This window comes from Equus caballus, chromosome 9, assembly GCF_041296265.1.
Source record: "Equus caballus isolate H_3958 breed thoroughbred chromosome 9, TB-T2T, whole genome shotgun sequence".
NCBI lineage: Eukaryota > Metazoa > Chordata > Mammalia > Perissodactyla > Equidae > Equus > Equus caballus.
The window spans coordinates 51309593-51335847 of record NC_091692.1 but is presented as its reverse complement, the minus strand read 5'-3'; the positions used below and the strand labels follow the sequence as shown (position 1 = coordinate 51335847).

The following is a 26255-nucleotide window of genomic DNA, read 5'->3' as shown; positions in this document are numbered from 1 at the left end:
CTCCATACCTTGAAAATGCCACCGGACAGTATCAGAAGTTTTGCTTTCAACAGTCATACACATTTTTGTAAAACTTAGATGGGAAACAAGGAGTCTGTTATATTTATCCAATTGTTTACCATTTCTTTTATTCTTCCTTTATTTCGGAAGATTAAAGTTTCTGTCTAGTATCATTTCCCTTCAACCTGAGGAACTTCCTTTACCATTTCTTGTAGATCACTTCTGCTGGTGACAAATTCTTTTAGTTTTCTTTCTTCTGAAAATTTTTACTTCACATGCATTCCTGAAGGATTTTTTCACTGGGTATGTGTTAGGGAGAAAACTAGACTCCTCCTGTGTTTTTCCTCTACTCTCAATACCTACTGTATTCACAACATTCACTTCTTACACTAGATGTGTGATGTTTCCACATATCAAGTAATTCTTTGCAACACCAGCTAGGTGTCCTATAATTCAATCCAATTCTGACACTAACTGGAGTTAGTACAGATGCTGAAGGTTAAGGGCTCAGTCCCACAAGACTACATTCCACTTCAGATGACAGTCGCAAGTAGTAGGTCCCCAGATTACCACAACTTCTGTCCAACTTCGCTACAAATCAGAGGTTCCCACCACCCCCTCTTTGGATTTGATCATTTGTTAGAATAGCTCAGAGAACTTAAGGAAAGACTTACTTATGTTTACCAGTTTATTATAAAATAAAGGATATGATAAAGGATACAGATGTACAACCAAATGAAGAGGTATATAGGGGACCATCTGGAGGGGTCCCAAGTGCAGGAGCTTCATTCGCTGTGGAGTTGGGGTTCATTACCTTCCTGGTACCTGGATGTATTCACCAACTCAGAAGCTCTCCAAACCCTGTACTTTTGGGATTTTTATGGGGGCTTTATCACATAGGCATGATTGATCATTAACTCGATCTGCAGCCCTTCTCCCCTTCCTGGAGGATGTGGGAGTGGGGCAGAAAGTTCCAAGCTTCTAATTATTACTTTGTCTTTCTGGTTACTAGCCCCCATCCGGGAGCCCACCAAGAGTCACCTCATTAGAAAAAAAGATATTTTTATCACCCAGGAAATTCCAAGGGATTTAGGAGCTCTGCGTCAGGAACCAGGATCAAAGACCAAATATTAGAACAGAAGATGCTCCTAGTGCTCTTATCACTTAGGAAATTACAAGAGTTTTAGGAGCTCTATGCCAGGAACTAGGGACAGAGACCAGTATATATTTTTTCTATTATTTCACAATATGTAATTTTAGGTTGCCAGTTATTTTCTGTTAGCACTTTAAAAACATTATTCCACTGTTTTTGGCCTAGCAGATGATCTATCTTGGTGATAGTTTCTGATGAGAAATCTGCAGATATTTGAACTATTGTTCCTCTTGAAGATAGGGACCCTGTCTTGGATCTTGTTCATCATGACCTAGCACAGTCCCTGATACATAGTACAGGTACAATAAATGTTTCTGGAATTGAATTTATTTGATTGTATTACATTTTTAGTAAGTTAATATAAAGATTAGATAGGCTTATTAGAGTTCTATTTTGGCAGGATCTGAATTGCCCAATAGGTGTCACTGCTGGTATAATTTATAATCCAAGATCACTTTACTAGACATGAATAAACAGACGTAAGAAGGCAAGTGTCACCACTTTTCTGAAATGGTTCTCTTCTTCCATTTTTCCTTAGTTACTTGGCTTCCTTTCTATGTAAAAAGGAGACTGGAGGCAGTAGATGTTTTTCAAAGCTTTTTTCTCCCTTTTCTTTTGCATAGAAACTACTCATCATTTTATAAAATAATGGACAGTTAAGGGACATTCAGAAAGAAATGAGCCAAAAAGTGATCTGGGAGAGTTCTATGGTTTATAACATTACATTTGATGTTTAATATCTACAGAGAGAATTAAATACAGCAGAGATTTCCTTTTGAAGCTCTCAAGTGTTTCCATCTGCAGAAAAAAACCAGACTTTCTGCCTGATCATCCCATTGTACTTCAAAAACCAGTAAGTAGTTTTCTAATTTTGTATTATTTTAATTCCAAAATATGCCTTTAATATTTTCATTTGATTCTAAAATGTCTTTAATATTTTCAGTTGATTATCTTTCTAGATTTTTCATCTTTCTCATTGTGAAATATAATTCAGAGAAGTACATAAATCTAAATGTATAATATTACCAGTTACTGTTTTACCACTCTGGTCAAGAAACAGAATGGAATATTGTATTTTATTTGAGAAATATTTTTCTATTGAAAGGTCATGAAAGAGCATTCCATATTATCTTTTAAAAGTTCTGTTTGTTTTTTAATTAAGTTTTATAATCCACTTGGAATTGATTTTACTGTATGATGTGAGGGTAGGGATCAAGTTTTATTTTTTCCCACATGGATATCCAGTCATCCTATATATTGAAAGGATAGTCTTCTGCCACTTTTGTGGCAATATATATGTGGTCTGTTTCTGGGTTCTCTTTTGTTCGGTTAGTCTTTTTACAGTAAAGCAAGTCATCCCCCTTATTCTTCTTCAGCTTTTCTTTGCTGTTCTTAGCCCTTTATATTTCTGTGTCACTTCATCAAACTCCACCAAAATAAATACAGTAGTCTTTTTTTACATGTATCTTTTAGGTCATTGATTAGAAAGGACAGAGTTTTGGCATCAGGCTTAGGTTCAAGTTGCAGCTCTACTCTGTGTACTGGTATACCAATCAAACTTACACAAGTCACTTAACCTTCTTGAGCCTCAGTTTTGCCATGGCAGATAAGGATGATAATCTCCAGTTGCTAGGATTAAATGAAATAATGTATGAAAATGCTTAGTTTGGTACATACTTCTCTTTATTCACTCAGTAAATATCGATTTCCATCTTATATGGTCTTTACTTCCATTCTGACTGGAATTTGACTTTCTTTTATTTAGAGTTTTCATAAACACTATTTTATATAGGTAAAAGCAACTAGGATTCTATTGAGATGAGCTCAGAATATAAGTATGCTGAGAATGGCTCAAATATGAGATATAGACTACCACCTGTGTTCTTCATTTTTGGGATTTCTAACCTTTTGTAATCCATAGCCTTTTTTTTTTTCTTTATAGTTTATATCAGTGTTTCTCAATTTAAACTACCTAACTTAGAGATAGCCAGCCCAGGTGGTCTAGTGGTTAAGATTTGGTGATTTCACCACCATGGCATGGATTCATTTCCCGTCAGGGAACCACACCACTTGTCTGTCTCTTGGTTGTCATATTGTGGCAGCTATGTGATGCTGAAAGCTGTGCCACTGGTATTTCAAATACCAACAGGGTCACCCATGGTGGACATGTTTCAGTGGCACTTCCAGACTAAGATAGACTAGGTAGAAGGACCTGGCCACTCATTTCAGAAAAAACTGGCCATGAAAACCCCACAAATAGCAGCAGAGCATTGTCTGATATAGTGCTACAAGGTGAGAGGAAGGCGCAAAAAGACTAGGCAGGGTTCTGCTGCTGTGCACTGGGTTGCTAGGAGTTGATGGCACTAAGAGCAAGTTGCAGTCATTCAGCCAATTATTCTTTTTAAAATGAAAGCAGGAATTTAAGTTTTTTTCATAATACCTTGCACACAGGAATATTTAATGAAGAAAAACGTCCTTGATGTTTGAATTTTTCCACTAGTTCAGGGAGCTTAGGGGCATATGATCCTTGGTCTGTAAGAATAATCTAAACTTCAATGCTATATAAATATAGTCATTTTTTCATTTGCAGACTTTCCATTTCTAATAACATTTTATTTTGTAAATAAAAGTTCAACATACACATTATTTTGAACAAACTTTATAAATTAGAATTCAGTTTACTTTTGATTTATGCATTAACATTTTTTAAAAACTAGGTACCACAAAACAGAACAAGCTTGGAATATAATCTAATATATTTAAAAATGAATTACCTATGTTTTATTAAACATGGAAAAACTTTTATTTGACACATTTCAGTTACTTTAATAGTTTCTATAGTAACATGCATTTGGATTTGTAAACACTTAGTAGTGTCACAATATTCAGTTTGATAAACTAATTAGTAAAAACTATTTATTCAATCTAATTGATATATTAACTTTTTTCTGTATTACAGGAAAACAACCAAAATTTTAAGTAGCATTTTAAGAACAGATGAATTTGAAGATAAAGAATTATTCGTTTTATATTTTGGACACCTACAAATGAAGTGGATCTAGTAACAATAACTGTAACGAACTGTGACAATTCAATTTATTTTTAATTTTGATGGGTATTTGGTTTCTCCTAAAATGAGAGATATTTTAAACTATAAAGAATTTTATAATCAGTTTCAACTTTGCAGGCAGTTTCCTGCATAAATTGGGAAGTAACACTGGAAAGTAAGAATTTGGTTAAGTGAAGTGGGAAGACTGTGTATTTAAAATTTGCATGCTACTTGCAATTTTTTGTTTTTCATCACTTGTAATAATGGAATGGAAATGTAAGCTGTAAAGATTTTCAAATATAAAGTATTTGCTACGATGTATATATGGTACATAATTTCTTGTTGCTTCTAAAGTTGCTTTTGTTCTGTTTCCCACTGATTTCATTAGCACTTGAAAGGATCTTTATAATCTTTTCAGAGGCTTAGAACAATTCAGGATGTTCAATGCATAGTTCTCAATGACAGAAGGGAGAATATTTTAATAGGCATTTCTTTTCAAATACATGATTGATCTCTAGTTTTTTGATAATAACATTGTCTAAGATTCATTATTACTAGCAGAGATTGACAATTTGGAAACAATAGTAGTGAATGAAACTGAAGGTGAAAAATAGCTGCTACGTGTGTTACTAATCAGACCACGTGAACTGTAGAAGTTGAACAACTGCAAAGTAAAACTGGTATTTTTATTTCCAAAAGAGGAAGAATTTAGGCATTTGCAAATAATTGAGGTGCATTAAGTTTCAATTCTATAATTTCTTATAACAAGAACATGGATGGATGAAGAATTTTTGGGTTTAAACTTTTAGCTCCTAGAAATTTTATACAATAAATCTCCTGCACTTTGTCGCTCTGGATGTTACTGTTATAAAAAAAAAAAATTCTTCCAGCACAGTGTCAAAAAAAATTGCTGATATAAAAGGTAAGTGTAAACTCTCTCTACTTCTGTTCTCTCAGATTCTCTCAGATCTCTGGGTCTGTTGGCAAGGCATTCAAGACCATCATTTGAGAGGAAGTTTATCTTAAGCTGAATTCTGAACTCCTAAAGCTAGCACATTTTCCCTCACTGGTCTTTGGGCTTATTACCCAGATTGAAGCTTTAGTCTATGGTAGGTTTCCCAGCTTGGTCTTTTAGTACTCTACTCTTCATTACTTTGTTCTCAGGAAAAATAGATTGTTTTTTAAACAGAAAAGAAAACTTCATTAACCATAAATTTAATGGTTACTTTCAAATGAGATATTTATACCTAGGGCCCAGTTTTTTCATTTATTTTTTGCCCTATTTTCCCTTTACATTATAAGTTGCAGTCTATGTATGTTTGTGAGTATACACATTCCCACACACATACACAAAAATATATGTATAATTTTAGATCTAGGGTCATCTCAATAAAAAAAAAACGTTTTAAACCTGGGGTCAGAATTGCCATATAATTCCTATCCTCAAGGTCTTTTGATTCTGGTTAAAAAAAATGATAGAACCTATTCCAATTGGGAACCTAAAGAGCCCTTCCACTTAGCACTCTTACTGAGGGCAGAACCTTTCAAAGTCATACCCCCATGCTGCTTTGGAAATTGCCCAGTACCTGAAAGACTTGATGTAATTTCTGAATCTGATGCTTGAAATGGACTGGCCAGAATAGTTTTGATTGGCTATAATTTTTACTTTCAAAATTATTTATAACCATTTTCAAGAAGAGTTTGTATGTCAAAAGTCCCCTAGGTTTCAAAGTCTTTTGATCCTTTCTTACAGTATATAATCAGAATGAGACTACAAAGACTATTTTATTATCTATTTGCCTTTGTACATATGTATAGCTTGTTTGAATAATCATTGTATATCTCCATTAATGTTGTTCTTTGCTTTATATACAAATTAAAAGAGTTGAGCCAGGTGTTGTTTCATAGTGTTTGTCATCTTTAGAAATCACCAGAGACACAGATGTGTGTGTGTATATATGTGTCAAAATTTACTATCTATGTCTAGGTGAAGCTATGAAAAAAATAATTTTATTTAGTTTGAATGGGGCTGGAGCTTATATGAAAGTATTGATAAAAGTTAATATTCCATAAATTAGTTCTAGAAAATATTTTAGGTCAGATTTTATATTTAAAAAATAAAATTTTAGTTCAAGCTTTCCTTTCTTCTGAGTTTTCAAACAGTAAAAAGACAGGAGAAATTTACTTCACATTTTTCCTGGAAAACATGTGGTTTCAAAGAAATTTGGACTAGAGAATAATATGGTAACAAATTGTATATGCATTGTATTTTCATTAACAGTGTTTATCATCAGAGTAGATTTTATTAAAAAGATTTATGAGCGTGTACAGCAGAGTATATAAGGTACATAGTTTTAGTTGTTCTGGCGAAACTAGGATTGTAGTCATTCTAGTGGTGAAACTGGAAGATGGATGTTTTCTGTCCAGTACTTCCCTACTATTTTATTACTTCCCTAAAGTTTTATGCTTGTTATATATTTATTCTTTGTTCACTCAGGTTAAAATTTTGTTTTCAAAGTATTTTGAAATTGTTATTTAAATGCAAGTATCTTTTTCATAAGAAAAGTTAACCCTCTGGATCACCTCTATCCTCTCTGGATGATATGCCATAAAATTTGAACCAAATTTTCTCAAAGTAAAACTCTCTCTCTCCCTGATTTGTTTAACTTACATACAGGGAATTATAATGCTAATAAATGATATAATGGTGCTACCTTACTAAATCGTACCCTATCTATCACAGAATTGTTCACTGTGAAAAACCAGTTTATAACCTGACAGATGGATAGAGATTCTATAGGTTACATCCAAGGTTGTTTTAGGTTCATGTATTGTTTTTTAGCTTAAACAATAGGAATTTATTTTCTCACAGCTCTAGAGACTAGAAGTCCAAGGTCAAGGTGCTATCAGGGTTGATTTTTCCTGAGACCTCTCTCCTTGGCTTACACTTGGCCACTTTCTTACTGTGTCCTCACGTGGCTTTTTCTTCGTGTATGTGTATCCCTGCTGTTTCTCTCTCTGCATATAAGGACACCAGTCATATTGGATCATGTATTAACTTTTTAAGTAATGTAAAGTAAATAGTCATAGGATCACAAGTTGGAAATGGAGTAGGCATTATTGAAGAATAAACTCACAGAAAATCAGTTAGGTAAAAATCAGAAAAACATTGCTTTAACCTTTATAGTTTATGACACATCTACAAAAGCTGTCCTATGAATAATCTAAAAGTTCCCACGTTAAATTTTTCCTTATCATAACAATTTCTTTTTCACAATTTTGCTTCTTTACGTGTACACTGTTTTCACATATTAGGATTTTGTGACTAAAGGGTTTTAGGTTATAATGTAGCAAAACAGCAAATATTGAGAATAATAGTGAACTTTGAAAATTGAGCTAAAATTCACATGAAAGGTAAAGTTACAGAAGACATTTTAGAAGAATACACATCTTAGAGTAAATATATTAAAAGCATAGAGCAGATGAATAACTATAGAGAACTTTTTAATTCACATTTTAGATAATACTTGTTTTGCACTTGGAACCCAAGAAAAATGTCTAGGAACATCTAGTTGTTGTTCAGGATCCACCATGAAGCTGAAAAGAGAGAAACAATCTTTTAAATAACAAAAGTAACTTTCAGGCTAGTTAAGTTCAAGTTGCGAATCATTCTTAAAGAGACTATTTCCCCCATCTTTAATCTGCAGAATTACTTATCTTTCTAGTCACTATCTCCTGACTATTTGAGCCAATATTGAACGCTTCCTATGCCGTTGTTATTTGTACCATCTCTTCTGGTACCTGGTCATAGTCTAAGTAGGAATTTTGTTATACATGAATAAACCTTGTTTTGGCAATACGATTATAAATGCCCTGAAGATAAATCATGTAGTGTTTTAATCTACCTCCGTACTGGCAGTAGTTTGGAAACATAACATTACATACTGATTTCAGAAAGATTGGGTATAAGCAAGTGGATCTGTTTTCAATAATATTTTTTTTAGTACATACTATAAAATTGGAAATTATTTTCCCCAGTGGATATAAATAACCCAAAGAGAAACCTATGGCAAAGAAGTAACATTGGTGGAATGCTGTGACACACAGACAAATGGAAAGGATTAAAATTTGTTTTCAAAGCTGTTTAAATAATACACTGACTATCAATAGGATCTTACTTTCTTGTGTATCTTCTTTTCCCATAACCGTAGATAGGCCTTTCCCCTTTGCCAAGGGATATTCTGCTCCACAGACTGAATTCTCATACTCTTTTTGTCTGGGTGGTTTATGATGGGTAATGGGCTTAGGCTGCCATATTCCAGTATGCCTCATCTGAATGATTTTTACATTTGAGATTTCACAGGAATGTATTTTGGTTTGTATTTTCATATCTGGGTGCAGACTGGCTTAATTGCTTTATTTCTTAAGATGTGTCTTAGGTGAACCACTTAGGAATCTTCAAAAAGGCAATCTCATTAGAAATCATAATTTGTGAGCTAAATTAGAAATACAAACCTACTCATCCTGTTTCTAAATGTAATAGCTTTTTCCTTTCAGATTTTAATTTTAGGTCTAAATATGTGCAGCTAAAACGTTTTTGTTATTTTTAGCCTTTATAATTGTATAACACACAAAATGCACAAAACTAGTTATTAAAAATATTAGAAGTCATATGACCATTAAAACTGTAAGTAATATTTATAAGCTAATTCAGCTTCTTGTTTAGGGAGGTGTGTCTGCTGTTGCAATTATGAAACTTTAACTTTAAAATAGAGTAGGATGCCCCAATAGAGGTTAAAATCTTATTTGAGGTAGGTTTAAAAAATTGTGTTAGAAATCAAGCCTAACTTTCCTTTGTGTTCTGTCAAATTCCAGTGGTTATTGTTGAAATTAGATGTGATATGAAGATTAATGTAAAATAAGGTAGCAATTAAAAGGTATGAAATTGTATTGAATTAGAGCTCGGAGAACAAGAATTGATCCAGTTTTATTTATGCTCAGTTTTTCTCTCTAAATTATGAAATTCTCTGAAAGAATAATATAATGCATGTAACAGTGACACTAATATTGCATAGAAAGTTAATCCAAGATGAAGTAAAGTTGGGCCAGAAAAATCAATCAAGTTACTATAAATGACCTAGTCTTGCTATGGTAATTTTTCCTATTAACTCATTAGCCTCCCTTTCTGTACTCTTTCTATTGTATTCTTGTTAAGTGTTTTCTGTCCTGAAAAAATTCAAAACACCAGTAAGAACAAGCTTCCTCCTTTGCTTCTACATTGTTGAATCAGTTTCAAGATAAGGACAGTTGAAAATCACTATGATGGCGGACACAAAATCTACAAGTGTCAGGACTTCTTGGGAAATTGTCATGACTGAATACCACTGGTGTTTATGATGACATCAAAGTCCTTATTCATTCCTTCATTTAGGAAATATTTGTTTCCTTGTGCCATACACTATACTAATACTGCATTAGTGTAGGGGATGTGAAGATAAATAAGATGTGGATCTTCCTTTCCTGTATTCTATGCCCGAAGCCTGCAGCAGTCATATTTACAGAAGTTATGTTCTAGTTCTTTACTTCCCATTTATAACAGACTGTTCAAGTCTGGTATAATAGTTGAGCTAAAACTTTTTTGGGTAAATTCAAGGCAGTCATTGAAGTCTCTTCCTTAACAACCTGTGCTACCACACTTACCTGCAATTTTCCTGAAGCTATAGTGCATCCTAATTTAAACTGCATGAGTCAAACTGTGAATCACAAGAAATTTCAACCATATTCATGGCTTTCTTATTTAAGGATTTAAGTCTGAGATATACAGCGAGAGAAATTTTACAAGTCTACCATTTTTAGGCCAGACAAACCTGTCCTTAAGATCTAAGTAAATACATAACTAGAGCTCAGGCTGAAACTCTTAAGAGTCAGCCAACTTGAAAGCAGTCACACCTGATCTCCCCCATCTTGTCACCTAGGTTCAATTTCAGAATTTACTTTTTCACTTTACATTTTTCCCCAATCCATCAAAATCTACCCCAATTTTAAATTCCTGGTACTTTATTAAAACTGTTCCCTTGGACATTGACCTTCTTGTCAAATCCAATTTTCAGCCCCATTCTCTTTAGTCGTGCTCTACTACATAGGTCCCAGAGGAGTACAGTTCCTTGCATTTTTACTCCTCTTGGTTTCCTTGATACTCTACTACTATGATTCTCCTACCTCTGATTGCTTCTCCTCAGTCTCTTTAACAAAGAGGCTTTTCTCTCTGAAGCTTTTAAATAAAGGCATTTTCCCAGGCTTCTGTTAGATATTTTGTTCTTACCTATACACTTTCTCAACAATCCTAGGCTTCAGCCCTCATTTTGCTGTGGTTAACTCCTGAAAACTGCTTTTGCAGGGAACTCTCTGGGCAGCTCCTGGTTCAGATGACTTTTTTTTTCCTAGCCTAGATTATTGCCCTGCCTGACCAATCTCTCTCCTCTCCCTGACATCCACCTTTCTCCCTCCCAACACAGATACTACTATTTAGAGCATTCACTATCCCTTTCAAAAATCTTTAATGATTCCATATTACTGCAAGAAAGTTCAAACTCCTCGTTATGACATTTTCAACCTCATTTCATACTCTCTCCTCTCTCCACATGTACTATATACAAGCCTTATGCTTTAGTCAGACCCTTTGCACCAATTGGTCAAGCGCATTTAGCATTTCTTGCATTTGTTTGTGTCAACAATGTACTTCTACGGAAGTACCCTTCTTCTCCATCTTTATTGTCCAAATCTCGTCTCTTAAGGTCCAGCTCAAGGATCATCTCCTCATTAAAAACAAAGACGCAATCGCTTCTCTAAATCCAGATAGCACATTATGATTCTAATAACTACTATGTTATCCCCTGAGCTTGTTTTTTTTCCTGCAAACATCTGTCTTTCCTACTGGACAGAGAGCATTTTATGGGTAGGAACTGCATTTTTACTTTGTACCGTTTCTAGCTCCCAACACAATGCTTGTTCAAAATTGGAGCTCAATCAGTGCTAGTAGACAGGCTAAGCACCCCAGTAACCACAGTGCCTAGCACATATTAACACTCATAAACACATGTTTAATTGGTAATTGGTGGGTAGATGAACAAATGAATTTTCATTCTCAATTATCTTAAATAAGCTTTGGCTAGGCCAGACTTCTTAGACAATTTCATTTCAAATTTCTCTTTCCATTCTCCTTTCCCCCAATTACAAATAATAATTTAGCAGCTATTATAATAAAATTATTTCTAACATAAATCTAATCTCCAGTCTATGGGTCACATCTCAAATTTTATTCAATACACTGAATTATAATGTGGTAAAGTATTTGAATAATTTTTTGAAATATCATGATTTGACTTGTACTTCGAATTTGTTACAATTTTGAAGGTGACCAGCAAATGACTAATATTAGGTTTAATATAACCAGGAATACGGGTCAACTAAAGACTAAAGATGATAGAATATATAGATCTTGTTTCCTCCACCCACTCTCAAATTTTAAGATCTATAAAGAAATAATAGAGCACCATTGATAAAGTGTGGGGGGGAAGTACATACTAACTTTTAAAAAGTGAAAGACAATACAAAAGCACATAGAAGCATTGTGAACCCAGGATAATTACCAGGAACTAGCATAGTGGATGTGAGTTCTGGAGTTTCCAAGAAATCCACGTTACTTCTTTGAAATGTCTTGCTATAACTCGTCTGAAGGTGGCTGTATAAATAATTATAAGTTAAAGCTGTGCATTTTTATTACAATCTTGCTAAGTAGAGTACAGCAGAGTTCAAATTCAGTCAAGATGGCAAGGGTTTGGATGATTTGGATTAAGTGCCTGAATACAGACTTCTTTTTATGGTTATTTAGTCTTAAAAAGACTCAAGGAATTTAACAATTATCAGAAATATTAAAAAAATATTTTTAGAAACAGGGAACATTAATTCTCTTTAGAAGATAAAACAAAAGGAGATAAGCTTTAATTGTGGCAAGAAGTTTAAACAGAAGGGAGACTATCTTGGCTGTTGGTATGTTTAAGAAACAGGATAGCTAAGAAGAGAGACTATAGAATTTCCATCCCTACAGAGTAACAAGGAAGAAAAAGTCATCTGTCTTCAAGTGTAGGCCTGGAAGCACAGAGTTGAATAAGTTGCCTTTAAAGCTCCATCGTGCCTGAAATTCTATTGGTGTCATTATGCATTATAGCACAAAGTACCTTAAAATAGCCACAAAAATAAAACTTTTAGGTGAAGTACATATCAACTAAATTTCCAGGTATTCTGTTACTTCCATTACCATATTTAACACCCTAAATACGGGCTTATTGGAGAGCTATATTCTCTGTGCCATTTGAAACCAACTAGAACTATTTATATAATCACAGATTAGCAAAAATTTCATTCATCCTATTTTCCTAATTATATATTTGTTACTTATTAAACTTCAAAGAAGATTAGTTTTTTAACTCTATCGAGGAAAATTGACAAATATAGTTATATATATTCAAAGTGTACAACATGATGATTTGATATACATTATAAAATGATTACCAAGAGAAGTTGACTTGTTTTTAATTTTTTCCAGTGTCTTGAATTTCCCTTTTATTTGCACTGTTTAAAGACATTTAGAAAAGTTGTTGAACTCTGCTGATCTTAACCATTATATATAGTTTTATTGTAAAATAAAGTAATAACTGCAGAGCTTATGAAAAATTAGGAAGTAAATTTTTTTCTCATCCCTGCTTTTCTATGTCCTTTGTTCCTCCCACCGCCCCACCTTAGACACTCATGACCCATGTCTAAATCTTCTTACCAAAAAGTATCAGTAAAATGGTAATATTTAAGGTGGGATCATTACCAAAAGTATTTGTGCTTCAAGAGAAAAGTGGTTTCTAATCCATGAAATAAATTCCTAAAATTGTGGGATTTAGGAAAATGAGCAAATGGGACAGGTTTTAAGGTGAGGTAAAGGGAATGGGGCTTTTCCTCCAAGTCCTAAAATTACTTCATGTAATATTGCCACCTCCCTGGCAAAATAACCAAAAAAAAAAAAAGGCCTGCTGATAACTTACCTATTCCACACACTACTGTTCTCCCAGAACTCATAAATCATGTAGCGAGATTCATTTGTAAGCTTCTGTATAGAAATACTGAAATGTATAAAATGCATAATTAGCTACAGGAAATTAAAGACAAGAAGCAAACTAATTTTTCTAAAAATCTCTGTAGATGGTATGAAACAGTCTTATGCCTGCATGAAAATTGAAAGTTTTGTCAAGAATTGATTACTTCAATATGTCTGTCTGACACAATTTTTTAGGTTTCTGTTTTGCATCATGAAGACTGTCTCAGGATATTATAGACATCACAAATATAACTTTTGTAATATTTCATTTATTCATTCAGAAAGATTTATTGAGTATCTGCTGTGCTATGGTTCAGAAAAATTTGTGTGCCACCGTCCTTGCCCTCAAGTGTAGCTCTTTGGATTGATCCTGTCAACCTCCATAGCTCTTCCCAAACTCTTGGCCTTATCCCTATTCCCTGGATTGACAGCTTTTATTTGGGGTCCTGCTGTAAGCCATCTTAGTCACCTGGACCTCACTCCTGCAATACAGCTGACTCCTAGTTTGCCCAGTGGTCCTCTCCTTTCTCTTTTACACACACACACACCCCTCTCAACTTTCTGTCCAGATCAAGTTTGAGAGTCTGCATTCTGGCCATAATTTTTTTAATAGCTTTTCCAATTTAGGGAAGACAAATTTGTTTCTTCAGGCCCTTTGATTAGCCTGAGAATGGCTAAAGCCTATATGGTATGTTTTGGAGGGTTGAAATGGGTGGTGGTTGAAAAGACAAGTTGAGGTGAAGGCTGGATTTAATCCTGTAGCAATGAAGAACAATGAAGAACCACTGAAAGATTTAAAGCAGGAACAGTGTCATGGTTTTGAAAGATCTTTCTGATGGTGGTGTGAGGTATCCTATGGAGAACAGTACAAAGCAAGAATAAAAGCTAGAAAGGTGGCGAAATCACTTAGATGAGTGATGAAGATCCAAATTAAGGTAGAAAGAAAGGAGTAGGGGACAGATTCATAAACTTAAGTTAGGAGAATGGAACACAAATATAAAGATGCCTTTAAAAAGTTAATTCCACAAGTCCAGCTTATTCAGCCTGTTTCACAATATATTGAGATTAGAAATCAAAATAAGAGGTTAGAAAAACAAAAGATATTGATTTAATAGAGAATAACATGTACCAGTATAATAGCCAAGCCAAATGTAGATTTATGATTTACCTAAGCATGACCAGCAGGTGGTAGTAACTACACACAGAAATTTTAATAGTTTTTTCCTTTAGCTCTTTGCCTGTAAATAGTTTAGTATTTTTCATAAAATTGTTTATCTAGCTTGTTTCATTAAGTATGATGCAGCAAACACTGTTAGCTCAATTTCAGATTTTCTGGGGAAAAAGATTATAATAGAATCAAAGGGAATTGAATAGAAAGTGAAATTGGAGATTTTCTGATCCCAGGAGTTCATGGATAGGCTTTTGCGGGGGCTTCCTTGAAATCCAGAAATGAGCTGCAAATTAAAGTGTGTATTTATTTTTTTCTAGGAAGAGAATCCATAGCTTCCATCATAGTCTCAAAGGGTCTGTAATCTTCAAACATAACCTGATAATGTAATGGACAAATTTCAATCCCTGACTCTTTTTTTTAGGATAAAGTTTAAAATACTCAGGCTAGCATTTTAGGTTCTTCATGAACTGCCTTCTACAAACTAATTCATTTGTACTACTTATCACATTAAATACCCACTTATCCTGCTACCTGAACCTTCCATTTTCCAGACTACCCATAAGACCATAAGAAAATCACAAAATTTTAGCATAATTCTTAAGCTTTTGAAGGATTGAAGAAGATATCACAGTGTGATAAGATAGTGCTTTGAAGTATGGCCTAACAGACTTACCTTCATCTACCACTTACTAGATTTGTTACCTTGGGCCCAGTACTTAACCTCATTTTCCTTATCTGTAAAATGGTGACAACAGTACTATGAGGATTAAATAAGGTGTTGCACATAGAATGCTTAGCCCAGTACTTGGCATATTGTGTGTGTGTTTAATTAGCTCAATAGCTAAAAAGAAAGCATTTTCACTGGGTGAGTAGTTATGAAAGCTAAGCCTTATGGTGTCAAAAACTGAGAAGCATGACAGAAGTAAAAGGCACAGGAGGGAAAAGAAAGTGAGGGAAAAACAGACATATCTGAAGACAATGAGAATCAGCAAGCCAATAATGATGATAATCATAGTTATATTACTATATGCATTAATAACAATGGTGATGATTGTTAACTGTGTTGCTCTGTTCCAGGGCCTGACCTATGCCTCTCCCATGGATTAAGTCATCTTACCTGCACAGTCACTCTGCGCGTCATGTGGCAGACTCTGTCTGTTGCCTCCCCAACTGTTACTCCCCTCTTTCTAACAGAACCCTGCCATCACTTAGTTTGCAGTATATTCAATGTACCAGTCAGTGCTCACAACCTCACTTCTTTCTGCTAGATACTTGTTTCCTAACCTCCCCTGAAGTCAGGAATAACCATGAGACTTGAGTTGGGCCAATGAGATGCCAAGGGAAATATGCTTGGAAGCAAGGGCTTCTGGGTAATGTTTGCATCCTTAGGCTCAGACATGAGAGGACGGCTCGTTGGTATAGTCTTCCTGACTGTAGGTTAGCTGGTAAAAAGCCAGATGGCAGAACTGAAAGAGACCAGTGCAGATTTTGTCTCAAAGGACATGGGTGAAAATGCTAACCAGAATTGTTCTACAGAGTGGATGCTTTCAGTTAAGGGCAAAACCAAACAATACATAGCAATGACATTTAAGGACATTTCTATTTGAGACTGTACAATACAGATAATGATAAATATGCAATGATGATACTGTAGAAAAGTTAATTATGAAGTAATTTCTAGACATATTTCTGTCAGCAATATTTCAGTTAAAAAGGCTTAGGGCTTGAATGATTAGCTTTCAATTATTTACAAACAGAATCATGTGGCACACCTCTGAGCTGTTCCTATGTGACTCTACTAACCTAAATACCTTCAGTCTTTTTCCTCAATGTGTTCACACTTCCCATGCCACTTAACACTCACTGGCTGAAGCAAGAGTTCTTTGGCTAAGCTGTCGCTGCATGCAGTCACTAAAAACTTCAGCCTTGAGCTCCCAGAGACCTTGAATATTTCCAGCAATTAGAAAATGTCAAATGGCTTCTAGGGGAAAAGGATGTGGCTGAAGAACAGTTGGGGTTAAAGATCTTACCTAAGGCAACTGGTTCATCATGGACAAAAGTCTCCTTTCCTCTTGGCTTCCTCCTTTCCCCACATGCCCTACCTTGTCATAGAGCCTAACCACTGGAGAAAAGGCACACCAGGAGGGACAGTCTCCACATTTCTCCACACCAAGCTCCAGCCACTAATTTATTTCATCTATATAAAAATGCTGCTAAATGATTCATGGTTCAATGTGCCATAGGTATCATTAGTTCTTAAGGATGTTCCTTTGGCCATGGTACAAGTCTCAGGTCGATTCTTATAATCCAGTGCCACATTCATGTTCCCTAGGCCCATGACATTGAGTTCAGAACACACACAAATTCTAAAATTTCATAGCTGAGAGTAACTTAGAAATCATTTTATTCTCCTTAGCGGCTGTGAAATTTTAGGCTATGAATATGGCTTTAATTGCTCATGAATTTTCCCAACTGGATTCTAAGATCCTTCAAAGCAGAAACTATTCTCACCTTCTCTGGTATTAGCATGGTTTTGAGAACACACTGTGTACACCACATATATTCACTTGGTACCTTTCCACGCCAAACACAGGGATTAATGAGGCTTCATAATTACAAAATAGCAAAAAGAGCATCAAACAATGTGTGTGCGGGCATGCACGTGTGTGTGTGCATGTGTGTTATATATGTGTCACAGAATTGATCTGCTTGAGTTTTTCACTAACTCATTTTAAAACTCAATTGATTGACTACTCTGACAAAGCCTCTGTCAGCCCCCAAACCTCCGAGTCCCTATGCAAATACCTAGAGAGCAAAGGCCTCTCTAACTCAGTGGCCTAAATTTAAGAAAATAAGACCTTGTAATTGAAACAGGAGGGATCTTGTCCATTCTACTCCTGGTTAACCACAGAAAAGCCCAGGAAACTCTAATTCAAGGATGACAAAATTTTGGTAAGAAAGATTAAACATGGGTTTTGGAGTCAGACAAACTTAAGCAAGTTGTTTAACCCATCCAAGTGTATTTCCTCCTAAACTGGATGTAATACACACCACTGAAGATTGCACTGAAGATTAAATAAAAAAATGGATACAAATGCCTAATTTAGGAAATCCTTAATTTCTACTTTATGTCATGGCAGCATTTCCTATCTAACCAAGGTGAGGCTGAGCCAAACATTATGGGAGAAGAAGAAACTGCAAAACTCGGATAATTCACACAGCTTTATTTCATCAGCTCAGCACTAGGCAATCGTGCCGGGTGCACTGGAGCATGACTGATGCATGAGTGACCTATCTGATTGTTCAAGTGATACAGATAGAAAGTTGAATTCGATTAACTGGTACAACTGGATTTATACAGGCACACAGGCATAATGTGTGTTCCACATATTTTCCATCCATGTTTGGAGATTCTCTGATGTACATCTGAAACTGATAGGATATTGTATGTCTATTATTCTGCAATTAAAAAAAGTTTACTGAGCTCTGCTTTCTGCAGTTTACACTGTAGATGATATATAGAGAGAAATTCTTTTTGTGTTTTCTAAATATTCAGTTTTATTTTTAAATGAATAGGCTTTTTAAAACTACATATACTCTCACTTCAACAAATTTCTCTTAAGGCATTGATTTAAAAGGACTAAAATGGGATTTTGATTTTTGCCCTTTTGAGCCTGTTGTGAAGTAGAACAACAACAACAAGAAAGGAAGCACAAAATCCCCTGTGTCCCTGTTACAAAGGCACTACACTTAGGGAAGACCGGGAGCTGTTTGACATCAATGGCACTGAGCAAGTCCTGTTATACTCTAGAGACAACATCAGCTGCCAGACAACCAGGAAGCAATAGTGAATGCACCAGTAACCCCAGCTCACGTTTACTGGGCCTCAGTGGGTGGGAGGCAGTGTGCTGAGCACTCAGTTAATTCTCACAACCATTTCATGAGGTTCTTGATGAGGAAACTGAGGCTTAGAGCCATTAGGGTCTTTCCCCCAAACAAAGCTAGTATAACAATCCCATGTTTCATTCCAGAGCCAGACTTTTTAGCTGGGGAAGTATTCTGCTGAAATATGAATAAAATGTAACTAACTAATTACTGGAATACCAAAGCACTCAGAGACATGAAGTATGTGTTTCTATGTGTGCTACGTGCGTGTGTGTGCACACACACATGTACAAAGCTTTCCCAAAGCAACATTTGAAGAGCATTATGAAATGCAGTTTAAATAACTCCCAAGGTAGGGGTAGATTTGGTTGTGGCAGTTTTCCTGAAGCATACGAGTTTGGGGCTCGGCTTTGGACTTGAGGTAGAGCATGGACTGGCAGAGACCTGCAGCTGGGTGCACATTCCTGGGAAGGAGAGTGGCCAGGTCTAAGGCACAGATTATGCTGGAAAGAAAAAGTCAGCTGGGCACTGCTGAGGCATGGTACTCAGTGAGGTGGAACAAGTGGCAGCAGTGCTGTGGATCCCTGGGGTCTGTTGGTAGGATAATCGTAGGGTCAGGATAAACATCTAGCATTTGATAAGATGCTCATCACAAAGTTACTACAGGCTTCTGATTAAGGAAATTCTATGATAGTTGTTTCTGGAAAATTATTCTTGTAGCTGTTTATTGGACCACTTAGAGTGGAGAAACTGAAAATGAATAGTTAGTATATTTTAGTATAAGAGATATAATAGAAGTCTGAGCTGAAGTGGTCATGAAAGAATTTTTTTTTAAATGACCAAGGTCTGCAATCAAGACTTCAGAGATGGCACAATTTTATAATGGTTGAAATGATTATTCGGCCGTAGGGCATGCTGCCAAGGGAGCAATCAGAACTAGATGCACTGGAGTTGGGGCCTCATCTACCAGAGATGATTTTAAATCTGAGTGTGGGTCTGCCTGGACGGAAAAGGGGGAATTTCAGTCTATTTGAAATTCCTCTTCTCATTCAAATTGTTCTCTCCAATTAATTTCCCTTGGTGCTCCTAATGATCAAATCTGCACAGAACCCAAGAATAAAAGAGAAAACACCCTGGGGCCACCTGTGGCTGAGTGGTTAAAGTTCCACACATTCTGCTTCTGCAGCCCAGGTTTGTGGGTTGGGATCTGGGGTGTGGACTTACTCCACTCATCAGCCATGCTGTGGAGGCATCCCACATATAAAGTGGAGGAAGACTAGCACAGATGTTAGCTCAGGGCTAATCTTCCTCAAGCTAAAAAAGAGGAGGATTGACAATAGATGTTAGCTCAGGGTGAATCTTCCTCACAAAATAAAAGAGAGAGAGAAAACATCCCATTAATCTCTACAAAATGCATCTCCCAGAGGGCTGGAATGGTCAGCAAAACTTTATGTGAGGAGTCTAAAATGGCTGTCTTCCCGATCTACCTTTCTCTAAGGTGCATGTGCAGGAGTACTTACCGCAAGCATCCACTTTGGGAGGAAGCACTCTCTACATAGTGTTTCAGAGAAAGCTGGAATTCTTCCAAGTCCTCTTCTATCACAGACATCTGACGCTGCACAAGCATGATGTGCTGTGGAGGCAAGGATGAGGAAGGGAGGAGTGTTACTGCCAACCCTCTGCTGTCCATCCCGTCCTTCCTCACAAAGCAAACAATTCTCCTCTAAAAATATGACCAGGAAAGCCATGACTAGTCTAAGTAATAAACATTGTACAAAAGCGGTAGTAGAGGCAGGATATTTTTCTTGCCTCTAGTAACACAGAAGAAAGCGTCCTTCACGATGACATTTCCCTTTTAAAAGCAGTGGTTCTCCATTAGAATCACTGGGAAGGTTTTATTTATTTTTCATTTGATTTTATTTTTTAACGTTCTTTTTTTTTTTTTTAAGAGATTGGCACCTGAGCTAACAACTGTTGCCAATTTTTTTTCTGCTTTTTCTCCTCAAGTCCCCCAGTACATAGTTGTATATTTTAGTTGTGGGTCCTTCTAGTTGTGGCATGTGGGATGCCGCCTCAGCGTGGCCTGAGGAGCAGTGCCAAGTCCGCACCCAGGATCCAAACAGGTGAAACCCTGGGCCGCTGAAGCGGAGTGCACGAACTTAACCACTAGGCCATGGGGCTGGCTCCTGGGGAGGTTTTAAGATTGCATTTATAATCAGAATCTCTGGGAGTGGGGTCCAGGCACTTTATTTATAAAAAATTTCCCAAGTGACTCTAATGTGCAGCCAGGTTTGGGATCACTGGCCTAGAGTCACCAAATTTTAAAGAGAAGTCCTATTGTGCACAGTACGCAGCTCCAGCTTCTCCTTGGATATTCTGTGACAGACATATTGTGAATATCATTAAAAACAAACAAATTTCAAAAAAAATGTGTTCATTGATGCATTTCCAAAGGTACATTAACCATCACAGTGTTCTCAAATGTAATAACTATCCACAATAGGCCCCACTCAAAATCTCACAACATTAGATGGAACCTGTGTTTAATGAACCACACTGGGTTGAATGCCAACTGCTTCTTGTAACAAATCCTACTACTGTTATGGCACCCATGGTCTGAAGACTTTCCTAAACATCTGCCTATGGGCTTCTCATGGTATTTTGATCTCAAGATTCGTTCTTTCCTCATCAAGGGTTGGGAGTGAAGCATAAAAGTGCAAAAACAAGTAAGGATTGAGGCGTGAATTATAAAAGTGCAAAACAACAACATGAGGACGATTTGGAAAATGAGGAAAATGACTTGTGCAACATTACCCAGCTATGTAGTGGTAGAACTACAATTAAGTCTCTGGTTTGCTGTCTCCTATTCCAATGAGTTTCTCACTTCATGTTAATAGCTACCAATTGTTGAATGTCAATTATATTATAGGTATTATGTTAGGAATTTTATATGTTCAACAAATGTCCCTACTTTGTGTTCCTACAAGTAAATACTAAGTGCTGGATTCTGGGTATACAGTAATGGATCAAGATAGAATTCTTATCTTCACAGAGTTTTAAAGAAATAAACAAGGCCTGAAAACTATGTCTAAGGAGTAATTTTAGGTATGATTATTAGCACATGAAACCGACTATATGTAAATTGATCAGAATTCTACTACATTTTTGACAGGACTATATTGCCAAATAAATCTTGATTTCAGTCTTAAAATCCTTTGACTATTTAAATCTTAAAATAATGTTTGGGACCCCAAACTCACACAAGCAGGAAGCAGGCTGTGAATACTGCATAACACCCAAGAGGGTAATATTCTCCAACAGGCTGTTTCAGATGTGGTCATGGAGGATAACGCACCCAGAAGAAACTCTCAAAAGAACAATGGACAACAGAATTCCTCCCAAAATGGAGATCCCATGGCTAATCACGAAACTTCCTTCATTGACAAATAGCTTCCCAGCATGAATTCATCGTTGCAATGAACCAGCGAATGCTGTGTTTCCTATTCATCCCTTTTCTGAATGGTAGTTTTTATGGCATTTATCCTAGCCCAGTTTTATCATTGTAATATTTTATCTGTGTAGGTGGGGGGGGGGGATAGAGATAACTTAGCTCCTTTTTATTCATAAGTGTGTCAGACCTCAAGGGACTACATTCTGGCCTTACAGAGAAGACTGCATATCATTCAGGGATCCTGGATTTTGAGCTAGAAGGAGTAACTGGAGGAGACTTTGGGTGGTCTCCCTTGTGAAGGGGTCTGTGAGTGCATTCTATATATATGAAGAGAAGGATGCAAATAAATATTTGATGACCAGAAGGTAGACTGTGGCAGAGATTCCAAGCTGTTCAGGAAAATCTATTTCTTTCTTCTTTCTAGGTACACAGCTAAACTGCATATTCCATCGTCCCTTGCAGTTAGATGTAGCCAACTAATGAGTTCTCACCAATAGAACATGAGTAGAAGTGCTGTGTACTGCTTTTGAAAAAGACTTTCAAGAGGGATGTGAACCTCCTCCACATTCTCTTTCCATTTTCTGTTGGTAGGATGAAGAACTGCCTTAGGAATGGCAGAGCCACAGGTGAGAGAAGCCCGTGTTCCTGAATCGTTGTGTAGATGGTTTGCTGGGCAAGGAACACATTTTTATTATGTTGAAATCATTCTACATTTTGGGTCTATTTCTTCCCATAGCCCATTCTACATTTTGGGTCTATTTCTTCCCATAACCTTAATGAGTTCAGTAATTTTAATTGAGCTTTATTTCCCTTCAGTATCAGGGATCAAGAATCAGTAGATACAAGTCTGTAATTATCTGCTAAGGTCGTGTAATGAAAACACCACCCTCCTGTATGACTCTCCCAGGAACTGGTTTTAATGTCAATAACTAAGAGTTAGAGTTATTATTATTAAAGTTAAAATTATTATTATTATGTAAAGTAATTATTATTACTATAAAGTTAAAATAATTCTAGACATGTCTTTTTGACAGAAATCTGCAGGGACTTCTTGATCAGGTATCTTTGATTAACAATGACTCAGGTGATATGTAAATATATCCACTTATTCCACCATAATTCTTTTAGTCTGAAGGCAATGCTTATGTGATCCTGTGGGGTAGACTGCAAATATGACCACAACCCTTCACTATACCCTTTGAAATGTGACTTTTCAGTTTCTTCCATCAAGACATGGATTTTATTTCCATTCCCTTGGATCTGGGCTGGCCTTCTAACTTGCTTTGGCCAACAGAATGTGGCAGAAGTGACAGTGTGTCTGTTGCAAGTTTAAGTCCCAAGAGGCCTGTGAGTTTCCACTCTTTCTCTTGGATCCCTGAGATTGTCATGTGAACAAGCCCTGTGAAAACAGAGGTCAGCAAACTTTTTATGTAAATAAAAATATGGTAAATATTTTAGGCTTTGCAAGCCATATAGTTCCTGTCACAACTACTCAAATCTGTTTTAATGTGAGAGCAGCCATAGACAATTAGTAAATGGGTGTGGCTGTGTTCTAATAAAACTTTATATATAAAAACAGGCAGTAGGCTATAGTTTGCCAACCCCTGTGCTGGAGGATTAAAGACCGCATAGAACAGAGCTGAGTCAATGGATTCATACGAGCCAAGATCAGCAAAGCTGGCATGCAGCTGACCACAGATGCCTAACAGAAGCCAGTTGGGACTGTAAGAACCACCCAGTTGATCCCACCCTAAATTGCCTACCTGCAGAATTGTGGTTGAAACCACTCGATTTTGGGTAGTTTGTTATATAGCAATAGCTAATTGATTCATTCACTTATACAAATGGATGTGAATAGGATCCGGAAAAATTAAATTTACTTTGCAACCCAAATAAGACATGTCTCTTTTCTCCTTTCCTCAGATATTTACACAAAGAAATCAATTTACGAGGCCCAGATAACTTGCCCACATTTTTGACTATTGTAACAAGTGGAGCTTTAAAAATCTTGGTTAATTTAAGGTCAACTCTCTGAGATCCAAAGAAAATTCTTAAATTTTCTATGCTGGTGAGGTCAAGTTGTGGGATGTGGGGTATGGGAGAGGTGGGCAAAGAGTCCTAATATCTTCATGATATTTTTATATGTCTCTTGTGTCAAATATACAGCCTGTGATTCTTACTGAAATCTGAGATTCCATGGTGGGAATAGCCAACCCAGAGCATTCTTTCATGGTGGAATATAATAGTGTACACTTTTGTTTCTTTGCTGTGAAAGGGGTAGTATAGCCTTTATCATTTATAGCAGAATATTTGGGATTTCTTGGGCTGGTAAGTGCTAAGTATGAAGGGTTAATCCAAGTTTACAGAAGAGTATTTGCCAGTGACATTAGGTTATAGCAACATCTGCCTTTGATTCTTTGGATTTTTTTTACTTCAAAAACTTTCAGTTTTAATCACTGGAGACAGAAATGTTTTAAATGCAACTAATTTGCTTCATGTTGTCTGGCTCTATTTGCTCCATTTACAGTTGTGTCCCAAGCATGTCTTCATTAATATCACAGCCTTTCTTGTGTGCTCTCATTGAATCTCTTAACAGCTATTGCAAAGCAAGACTGTCTTTTGATAGTCCCTGAAGTTTTTGTTGACAATAGCCTGTAAAACATATAAGATTGTATGGCAAGAGTTGATTTACTTCACAAAACATTATTCACAGGTTTGATATGAGTAGAAAGGCAGAAAAAGATATTATATTTGTAAACTACTGTATGATAACTTTTCCAGTGTATACAATAATGTGCTCCAGAAAAGTTAGTTTTTGAGAAGCACCAGAATGTGAACAAAGTTTGTTTAAAATTATATTGACTTTTTAAAAGCTCCTTTTGAATGTAGAAAATATCTGGAAAATGATCATCTTTTTCCAACAGTCATTTGAGAAGAAGCGCCACACGAGGCAAACAATGACACCAGGCAGAAAGGACTCGGGTGGATCAATACACTTGGACAGATCCAGGAGGTGTGGTCTGGTTGGAGCGATTCCTTTCAAAAATCATATTAACTTTTCAATGATTCATACTCAATGCTTAGTACTTGACAGCTAGAAGATAATAAATTATCCACAAATTTTCAATGAGTCATAAAGTCATCGTCTTGGACTTTTCTTTCCTATTTTATTATAGCAAGAATAAAACTGTGAATTCCTGAGGTTGCTGTCTTTATGGCATGCTTGTTATAAATCATTTGGAACATTTTAATATTCCTGTATACCACCTTAGTGTTCTTTTAGTGCAATGTTAGAACTCAATGTTGTAAAAGATACATAAATATTTTTTAAAACTCCTACTTATTCTTTTTGATTTCATCTTAAATATTGTATTGTTCTGGAAGCATTTTCTGGCCTCCTAAATTAGGTTGTATTCCCTTGCTGTGAAAATTTATACTTTCCTATAGTAATCCTCATCACATTTTATTGTTGATCCTTATTTAATTGTCTATATTTCCTTCTGGTCCATCTTCTAGCCTATGATAGTCACAACCTTATCTCCCTCAAGGCCTGGCACATAGTTGGTGATCAAGTTATTTGTGGAACAAACAAGATGCTTTTGCTTTTAACCACTGACTCTTCTTAAAATTCCTTTAATAAATTTTATTTATACACTGTCCATTCCAGAAAAGGATGTGAGGTGGTCCTGAAAACTCTAGAGCACTGCAAAATTGTTACTCTTTTATCTATCTCCATCATCTTGTCCTCTTTCCTTTCTTCTTTCTCCTTTAAGAGCAAGAAGTGTTGATTTAAAAGAATTGGCTTCACTTTTACTAGCTATGTAGTCTTGAGCAAGTTACATAATCTTTATCATCTTAAGTCTTCTGATACATAAAATTGGAATAGTGGGAGGATTAAATGGAACAGTGTATGTACAGATCTTGCCCATGATAGATACTCAATAAACATTACTTCTCTTACTCTGGGCAGAAGAAAAAAATGGACTTAAAAACAGAAATCATATCCTAAACTCATTGTTATGTAATGGCTCCTATCCCAAAAAACTAGATATGGCAGCTGCTAGGGTTCAGGACTTTTGCTGCGTACTTAAATAAGCCTACCTGATAATCTGCTCTGCTCTCGTGGTAGGAAATCTCATGAGATGGCGTCCTCTGTTAGCTCACAGCCTCGCTACCCAAGAGCAACTCTACTTTAGTACTCAGAATTGCAGCAAATACCAGAGCTGGAGTGTGACAGTGTGGGGAGGAGTGTGTGTTTAGTGGTGGTGTTTCAACCTTTCTACACCTTCATTTCTTTATCTGTAAGATGGGGCTAATAAAAGCACCACTTCCTGAGGCTAATGTGAGTGTAAATGAATTATGTATGTGTGTGTTTGGCACAACACTGGGCACACAGCAAAG

At 36.1% G+C, this 26255-nt stretch overlaps 2 protein-coding genes and 1 long non-coding RNA gene across 7 annotated transcripts in view; 2 read left to right on the top strand and 1 right to left on the bottom strand.

Annotated features, from left to right (window-relative positions):
* The window catches only part of C9H8orf88 (chromosome 9 C8orf88 homolog), a 34573-nt gene extending 28476 nt beyond the window's left edge, over positions 1-6097 (top strand). For 2 of the 3 annotated variants that reach the window (XM_070222283.1, XM_014728040.3), the window contains exons 5-6: positions 1900-2006; positions 4113-4523. In XM_070222283.1, the coding sequence (XP_070078384.1) occupies positions 1900-2006; positions 4113-4136 (131 nt within the window). In that variant the 3' untranslated portion in view covers positions 4137-4523. Of the gene's footprint in view, positions 1-1899; positions 2007-4112 lie in introns of all 3 variants that reach the window. The other variant, XM_014728039.3, reaches the window with a different exon arrangement.
* The window catches only part of NECAB1 (N-terminal EF-hand calcium binding protein 1), a 172977-nt gene continuing 150467 nt past the window's right edge, over positions 3746-26255 (bottom strand). The window contains exons 10-13 of one of the 3 annotated variants that reach the window (XM_014728038.3): positions 19924-20036; positions 13295-13372; positions 11852-11943; positions 3746-7799 (exon numbers count right to left, since the gene is read on the bottom strand). In XM_014728038.3, the coding sequence (XP_014583524.1) occupies positions 7771-7799; positions 11852-11943; positions 13295-13372; positions 19924-20036 (312 nt within the window). In that variant the 3' untranslated portion in view covers positions 3746-7770. The remainder of the gene's footprint in view (positions 7800-11851; positions 11944-13294; positions 13373-19923; positions 20037-26255) is intronic. The other 2 variants (XM_023648668.2, XM_023648669.2) reach the window with 2 other exon arrangements.
* LOC111774973 (uncharacterized) lies at positions 20023-24978 on the top strand. The gene is made up of 4 exons (XR_002810368.2): positions 20023-21925; positions 22279-22480; positions 23072-23267; positions 24779-24978. It is a non-coding gene; the product is annotated as an uncharacterized lncRNA (long non-coding RNA).